The 8,968-nt window shown below is 34.9% G+C and overlaps 1 protein-coding gene across 1 annotated transcript; it reads right to left on the bottom strand.

Moving 5' to 3' along the window:
* Positions 1-3,800: 3,800 nt before the first annotated feature.
* LOC127798059 (zinc finger protein CONSTANS-LIKE 16-like) lies at positions 3,801-6,575 on the bottom strand. The gene is made up of 2 exons (XM_052331357.1): positions 4,487-6,575; positions 3,801-4,229 (listed from the first exon to the last, which is right to left on the bottom strand). The coding sequence occupies exons 1-2, from the start codon at positions 5,474-5,476 to the stop codon at positions 3,963-3,965; spliced, it is 1,257 nt and encodes a 418-aa protein (XP_052187317.1). The 5' UTR covers positions 5,477-6,575; the 3' UTR covers positions 3,801-3,962.
* Between the last annotated feature and the right edge of the window lie 2,393 nt (positions 6,576-8,968).

Genomic DNA, 8,968 nt, shown 5'->3' with positions numbered 1-8,968 from the left:
AATACTTGTTGTGATATTTTATTTAATTAATAAATTTGTGTATTTGAAGATTACTGGTGTGATTGGATTTTGGCATTGTAGATATTACTTGTTAACAGGGTTATACATTGGTCATTTTTGGGTTATTTTCAAGTCTTTTTTGACAAATATGAGAATCATTCTGTCTCTGACAGCTAATTTTAGAGACAAAAATGGATTCCATTTCCAAAATCCACATTGGATTTCATTCCATTTCTAATCTACTTATTTCCTTATCTAACAATTGCTTAAATTTAGAGAAGGAAAAAATTTCGTTTCTAAAACCAAAAAACAATTGATTTTATCACCAATTTTGGTACCAAATTAAAGACAGAATTATTATATTTCGAGACAGCCAGAATTCTGTCCCTAATTAGCGACGACAGAAAAATTTCATTGTTAAATAATTAGCGATGAGGTTTTTAGAAATAGACCAAAATCCATCTCTAATTCCATCACTAAAACATTAGAGATAGAATTTTATAGATTTAGAAACGAATTTTGTCTGTCTCTAAAGTCATTTTTTTTTAAGTGATTTTAGTATCAAATCAGAGGCGAAATTATTATATTTTGAGATGATCTCTAACCAGTGATGACATAGAAATTTTGTTGCTAAACAATTAGCGGCGGAGATTTTAGAGATGAACCAAAACCTGTCTCTAAAACATTAGAAACATTAGAGACGAGAATTTAGAGAATTAGAGACTTATTTTATTTGTCTCTAAAATCATTTTTTTAAGTGATTGATGAAGTCTTTATAGAAACATATTAATTTACATATATTATTTTTTATTTAAAAATTTAAGTATTAATAAATGATCAGTAGAAAAATCTTCTAAAATGATCTTTTTGACTTTCCATATTTTCCTTTTGTGCTAGGAAACCATACATATTTCTAATTTTTTTTTTTATCATATGACTCAAATTTTACAAATGCGTTGTTAACTTGTTGTCTATTATAACCTACTCAACATTGAACAAAATTGAATTAATTGCCCCCCAAGTGAATATTAGAGTCGGCCTTGGGCCAGGGCCACTAGAGCTACAAACCAGGGCCCATAATTGAGGGGGACTCTAAATTTTTTTTAAGCTTATGTATATATGTGTATAAAAAATTAAAAAAAATTAACAAAAGAAGTTGTCGCTTGTACCATGTCAAAAGAAGATTTCATTGCTATTTTTATTTTGTAGGTACATGTGATGATTGTTTTTGTTTCGATTAATTGTGGATGATGAAAGTAGGGGTGTCAACAGTTCGAATTGGTCCGGTTTGGTTATATAAGAATCCAGTAACCGAACTACTTTTAACAGTTCTAAAAAAATAAGAATCGTAACTGAACCATTATATATATAAAACCAAACCATAACCAATCCGTCACACTAGAACGGTTTCAGTTCGGTTTAAGTTCTATTCAATTAACATTTAGTTTCTAAACATTTTTGCAAAATATGAAATTACCAACAAATTTGTTAATTAAAATAAACCCATAACTTCATTAATATTTCAAGTCTTGAAGTAAAAGCAGAACAAAATAATTCATAGACTGTCAACCATTTAGTATAGAAATAGTTCATAAAAACCTAGAAATAAAGGAGTTCATAAATCTCGTTAGTTTCCTAAGAAGTGATACTATTTATGCATATGTATATATATACCAAAAAAATTATAATATATATAAGTATAATATCGATTCCGGTTCGATTCGAACCATGATTTGAAAAAAAAAAATAATAACCAAACCAAATATAGGTTCTTAATTTTTTAAAACCAGAACCTAACTATAGAACCAATCCAAAATGCACAATTCGGTCCGATTTGATCCGATTAACTGGTTTTTGAATTTTTTTGACACCTCTAGATAAAAGGAAAATTGATCAAATCAAGAAATCGTTACGGAAATTCGAGAGGAAGCATGTAGATTCAAATATATAATTTTTATTTTTTAATATAATGTTTACAATGCAAGGTACTCTTTTTTTTTTTATTTGAGGTTTTGTCCCATTGAATTTTCTCCAAATAAAGTTTTAATGAGACTCCAAATTATTCTTCCTTATTTTTTTATAAATTCTTATAATTTTAATAAAATTAATTAGTTACTAATTTTTATTTTTTTATTTAATTTATATAAAATAACACACTTGAAAAAATTTATCATGAACTTTAAAAAATCTAGGACCGGCTCTGGTGTATATAGAACCTCCTAGCTAGCTTTGAGCCCAAACAGGAAACTAAATGAAGTTATCTTTTTTCTAAAAAAAAATAATATATTAATTTTGTTTTGTTGTAATTTTAGTGATGATATATAGATCAAATTCAAAGCAACAGTAAAATGACTAAGAAAGCGCTGCACCGAAGAAGATGACTGAAATCCTGCACTGGCAATTTGATCAGTGACGAGTGACGACGTGTGTCTTAATTTCCACATTCATCGATCTGTGTCTCTGACTCTCTGATGGATTTGTTTCATTGTTCGTACACCATTTAATTTCGCTTTCGTGCTAGTGATCAGTCATTTATCTACAGGGACCACGTGCCGTGCCAGGCGTTCACAAAGTCTGCTAAAAAAGCCAAGATTGGAATTTGAAAGCGGGGCCATATAATTAAAAATCTATCACATCTATAAAATATAGATAATTATATATAGTCACGCTGTCATAGATAGGTGGCATGGCAATTGGCAAGCTTTGCATTATCTTCCCGGAAGGTTTCTGCGCCTTTGCTGCAGGGTGTGGATGTGTATATACGTTTGAGCAAAAGATTCTTTCAAATTAATGGCACTCTCGAGAGTTAAAAGTGCCTTATTTTCTGTGGATCGATTATATGTGAAGCTTCTTGATTGGTTTTCCAGTTGTAACCCGGAATGCATGCAGCATGCTTGCTTGGGGCCCATGCATGTGTGTGTTTCAGTGTGCTGTCTGAATATCAACGAATTAGCTCTAGGATTTCAGGACTACTTCTGGTACCTTAATTAATAATTTCCTTTAGGAATTCATCCTGTACCAGATGATCAGTTATATATATATGTACTCGCATTATTTTGAGCATAAAATGAGTGCCGAGTATACTAACTAATTCAAATGAGGTTATCTAGCAAAAAAGAGAACAAATTCAATTGAGGTTAAATTTGGAGATGAGATTTTCCAATGGATAAGAGAATAATAAAATTACAGTCGTGAATACATTTTCAGTTCAATTTTTCTATCACAAATTAATCATAGTTCTCAACATAACCTAAAGCTTTCCACTTCCAGCAGGTGTCTTTTCCTTTTCAATAAAAATATCCTACATTTTTCCTAGCTCATTCAATACAAACATTTTTGCTTTTCAAAATTTTATTTGTTTTTCAGATCTAGTTTTTTGTTTTCAAGAAATAAAAGCAAGGATTTCCCCGACTTATGTTTTGGGCAATTCTTTTTTTTTTTTTGTAGTTTAACAGTAAAATCCTATTTTTTGGTCCAAAAAGTGAAATCGCTCACTCCGGGCGCCCCGACACCCGGCCCGACAGAACGTGGGGAGGTTAATCATAGTGATCCAGCAGGACGCAATGGCTAGACTCGGGCTCACCGCGCACAAGGAACCCCTTCACTTTGGAGAGAGATACTCCACACTGCCGTTTGCGAGACTTGATCCTCGATTTTGGTTCAAGATTCACCACAAAAGGTATTTTATGCCCCTTTCTAGATCGATTGGGTTGTCCGTGCGGGCGTGAAATCTTATTCCTTAGTTTTGAGAGAGAGAGAGAGAGAGAGAAAAAAAAAAAAAAAGAAAGAATGGGGGGGAATGGTATCAAGTGACTTTTCCGGCTTAGATCGATTTTATTTACTTCGATATGCACAGACGACAGACCCATGTCATCATATACATTTATATGTATATATATATGATCATATGAAGGGGCCTAGTAAAGCATCTTCAGCAATACAAAACCTAAGCATTAATATTATCATTTATTGTTGAGCAATGGAAAAACAGGCGAAGCTGCAAAATTTGCTCTCTTAACGAACCTCCCCTTCATTCTGGGCCTCTTCTCTGCATTCAATTTCCGAACTTCATACCTTATTTTCTTCGAAAACAGCCTCGTCCTCCGCTTCTCTCTGTACCTCGACACTCTCGCTTCTCTTCCTCCATCCCCCATCCCACTTGGTCCCCCTCCTCCTATCACTGTTCCCATTTCTCCATTCTGGTAATTATGCACAGTTCTACACCCACCCTGAAAAAACACACGCACGTAAGTTAAAAATAAAATCAGACCATCAAGTTTGGAATCGATTTTTTTACAGAATTTTGCAGTATTAATCATATTATTTTATAGGTTTTTCTTTATCGCTTACACAAGTTTATGACCCGTATGTTAATTCTCAATGTTATTATGACAATCATATAATTGATAATTCACTCAATCAAATTTAAACATTTTTTGTCCATTACCGATCTAAATTAAGTGAAGGGGATTAATGGAAAACATACCATATACTCGGGCCAACAATCACTAGGAGTGAGTTCCGGTCGGTCGCCGGTAGTCCACGGAGACCTCTGGTTGTCCCACGCCGTAATGATAGCTTGATAGTCAAGTCGCAGCAGTATCTCCCTCCTCGTCTTCCTCCCTTCGTCGGCTTTGTTCTCTTCGCTCTCCTCCGTAATTGCTCCCTCACATCCAATAACCCTGTTCTCTTCCTCCTCCCACGCCGCTGGAGACCCGTAATCAAAATTGAACTCAAATGTCTCTCTTGACATGTCTATATCTCCATCAACATGAATATCGTCCATGGCAGAATTGATCATGTCTTCCTCATCTTCAACCTTGACTCTTCCACCGTCTAAAGAGGCCTCCACCGGACCCTTCTCTTTGCAATCCAACAGCCCCAGTGCTTCCATATTGAAGGACTCTTCGTCGAGACCCTTCCCCAGCAAGCTCTCCACATTCGCTGCGAACTCTGCCAGCTCCATTTCGGAAGGAAGGAACCCATGTAGACTACTTCCACCAATCTCGGCTGGCGACTTATCTTTTGAATCACTTGCAACAAACGGATCGAATGTCGGAACCCTATAAAGAAGCTGTTCCTCGTTTTCTTCGTTCGAAGTCTCTCCGCTTGCCAACTCCGGAACAAGAACGTGTGAATTTCGTATCGGTTCTTCGGATTTTAATTGTCTACTCGACGGCTGCTTTCCGTGTCGCGGCGTCCGAGCCTTTCTGGTGAAACCTTGGTGCCATGACGGAGCAAAATTTTTCAAATTATTAGAGGGCTCCTCGGAGGATTTGAAAGATGAAGTTTTGAGGCGAACCCTTTCGTGTCTACTAGCCAAGGAGTTGGCCGAGTGGACCGAAGCGTCGCAAGCTTGGCACAAGAAAGCGTCGTCGGCGGTGCAGTACAACCTCGCTCGCCGCCGTAAGCAGCTGTCGCAGGCTCGGGCCGTTTTGCCGCCTACGGCGTTGGCCAGTTTTTTAGTGGAAGCCATTGACAAAATTTAGGATTGGCAAGGAACAGTGGAAAATGGGTTTAGGGAAAATATCTAGTTTTCAATTTATTTAGGGACTGGTGGAATTATTGTGGGTTGGGGCGAGGCCCACTGTGTGCACTTTTACAGAGCAAGGGCAGTAATATGCAGTAGTAGGGCTTTTGTTGGGGCACTTTTGCCTTTTGGGAGCCTTCGGATGGCATAAATAAGGGGGGTTTAGTTTTGGGACCCCACTAAGGAGGCTTATCTGTTGTTTCATTGGCTGGGCTTGGAGAGTTCATCCTAACTTTTCAAGTGTGATTGGCTGCCTTTCTAATCAAAGGGATTTCTGATGGGGCCCTTCCTGATTAGGATGAGAATGAAATGAAATGAAGATCTTTGATATCATCTCATCTCTCTCTCTCTCTCTCTCTCTCTCTCTCTCTCTCTCTCTCTCTCTCATTTTCTTCCCTCAGAACTGGAAAGAGACCCCTTTGTTGGATTGTCTATTTTCCGTTATTCATGTGTAAAGTTCAACACTTTTTGTTTGCGTTGCGGTCCCCTTCTCTCTCTCTCTCTCTCTCATTTGCCATTCAATGTGATTGAGAGCAATAGATCTGAATGACTACAAAGGTGTCCAACGAAAATTCTTACTCTGATTATACAGGGACATGCGCGGTTACTATGGTTTTTCTTTCTGATCATGATTTCATCTTAGAGTAGGGCAAGCAACTATGTACTTTTGTTGCTTTACATGTTATATATGTGTTTTTGTAAGAAAGTTGATGGGAGAGATGCTAGAGATTATTCTTGAAATTCACAAAAACAACAGAGAGAGAGAGAGAGAGAGAGAGCATTTAGGTAAATAAGGATATGCTGGTATAATGTCGAGTGGGATTACAAAATTTACTTCTTCTTTTTTTTTCATCCAAGTAAGTGCGTTTAGACATCGTTTCTAGAATGGATAATGCTAATGAAATAAAAAAATATTACATAAAAAAGTATAGTTTGATTTTATTTTATTTTTTTGGCTGGATATATTATTGGAAAGTTGGAACAACAAATTATTACTTGCATAATTTGTGTATAAGAATATTATTCTATTCATATATAGAATATTATATATTTACTTCAAACAGGGGAAGCTAAGCTAGCTAGGTCATCCATCATTAGTCGTCCCAGAAAATTGAGAAGTCGTACTCGTACGTACGCACGTGCATGCATGAATTTTAGTTCTCCGAATTGATCATAAGCAGGGACTGCTCTTTTAGTTCGACAGCTGATCATTCAATATAAAAGAAACTTGAGAAATATATATATATATATATAGACATATAATAGGATATGCCCTTAATTTGTATGGACGAATAGCATTTGCTAGTAACGGATAGGCATGCGCATGATGTGGAGGCCTCATCCATCCATCCATCCATCCATCCAGACCATCCCCTTCCGTGCTTGCTTGTAGATCACAACTTACAGAACAAGATCTCCGTGTGACATTGAAAGATTTATTTATCAATATATGGTGCGATTTGATAAATTCAAGATAGCCAGTCTTCATCGCATTAATTTCCACGCACCTCTCTTTCCAATGCTCCATCACTCTCATTATCTTTTATTATTACGGACTATTCTTAATTTCCTCCTCCTCTTCTTCTTCTTCTTCTTTCTTTTTCGCTTTCTTTTTCTTTTTATCTGATCGGTGAGGAATTAATTATTCATCTACTTAACAAGTCATGCTTTATTGCAAAAAGTCATATATTTATTGGTCCAATTCCAATATAATGATAACGTACGTTGAATCATTCACCTCGCATATGTAGAGGTGTAAAACGGGGCATGCTTTACTTGACTTGCCCACTGTTTTAAATTTTGAGTGCTATTATAAAAAATATATTGTAATATTAATTTTTTTATCATTTTATTAAAAATCCATGCACAAAATTATATAGTACAATTTTTTTTTTTTTTTGGTATTGGATAATAGTATAATTATTTTTATTGTCTCAAAATATTGACAAATTATAACTTATAAAATACATACAAATTTATAATTTTACAAAATATAATGTATAAAATTACAAATAATATATATGCTAAATTATACCTCAATATTTATCTATAATTATATATTTTTATAGGCCTGAAGTTATGCTTCTTGGGCCCGTAGTAGGCCATGCCATGCCGGGTCGCTCGACCCGTCATGGCTTGGCCCAACACTAGAACCTTGCATGTGCATATTATTATATATTACTAATTAATTATATGTACTTTTAAGGCATGAATTGTCTAAAATGGTCTAGTTTTATTTGTATCATTTTTTAAATTTGTCATGTGTTAATGATTTCATATAAAAATATAGTACCACGTTTGAACTTTGAAGAAATTATAAATATTATAAAAATAGTGTAGAAACGAGTCGTGGCTAATGTTCTTATTCATCATAAAAAAGTAACTCTTGGTGAAAAAAAAAAGTGTTTAATTCACTAGAGAGAGGCCAATGTTGACAATTGGGTATTGAATTTGACTCGTCACAGCAGGCAAAATGCTGGAGCTCCAGGCAATAGGGTGTGGAAGAGCATTTGCATTTCCCTTCCTAAGATTAAGGTATAAGGTATTTTTAGCTAGCATTGCCCCTCTTGTGGAAGTAAGGTACTATTAAATGTTCTTTATCCAAAAATATGGGTGGGTTTATATATGTAAGTAGCAGCAAGAAAGTCTTCCATTCGTCTGTTTTTCTTACGCTCTGGGAACTAAAACAATGAAGCAATGGTGGCCATTCTTTTTTTTTTTTTTTTTTTTTGTCAATGTGCTTATTATTAATTAGGTTCTCCATTTCATTGCTCTATGCTGCAGCTACTAATTATTTCCCATTGATGCTTTTATTAATTTTAAAATTATCATAGTATTCAATTAATTCTTAAAAATAAGTAATAAATATGTTTTTATGCTGTTTTGAATTTTTGTATTTTGTTATTCTGCTATATATTCAGTTAAATATGATATTTTGATTTATTAATAACCTAAAAAAGTAATAGAAAAGTTTGATCGGTTACTGTAAATTGGTTGCAGTGCGCATGGAGATGAGAGTTTCAGAACCGGGGGGGGGGGGGGGGGGGGGGGGGGTGCCCTTTTCCATTTTCCAGGTTGTGTATTTGATTTGTTTCCCAAGTCTTGGAACTGCTACGAATGGTGAACTATTTTATTTTTATATGCTGGCCTGTACATATTTTTGAACTGAATGGCAATAGTTCTCCTACTTAGAGCAGGCCCTACTCTGAGGCCAAATAGGCGGCTGCCTAAGCCCCCAATTGTAAAAAGCCTCACTTTCAAAATTTTATAATTTATATATATATTTATTTTTTAATAATAAATATTTTATTAAAAAATTAAATACAAAACACTAATTTTATATTTCCTTGTCATGCTCTCTGTCCAATTTTATACTATTGTCTATCCAATTTTGTAATTTATTCACAATTCCCAATTCTTAAACCCACGTATTAAATT

Source organism: Diospyros lotus, chromosome 3, assembly GCF_014633365.1.
Source record: "Diospyros lotus cultivar Yz01 chromosome 3, ASM1463336v1, whole genome shotgun sequence".
Taxonomy (NCBI): Eukaryota; Viridiplantae; Streptophyta; class Magnoliopsida; order Ericales; family Ebenaceae; genus Diospyros; species Diospyros lotus.
Note: the sequence above shows the minus strand (reverse complement) of the source record. Positions and strands in the feature narration are given on the sequence as shown.

Coding starts and splice junctions, on each gene's coding strand:
- LOC127798059 (XM_052331357.1), bottom strand. CDS start 5,476: ATGGCTTCCACTAAAAAACTGGCCAACGCCGTAGGCGGCAAAACGGCC. Junction 4,230..4,486: donor ATTGTTGGCCCGAGTATATG/GTATGTTTTCCA, acceptor GTGTTTTTTCAG/GGTGGGTGTAGAACTGTGCA.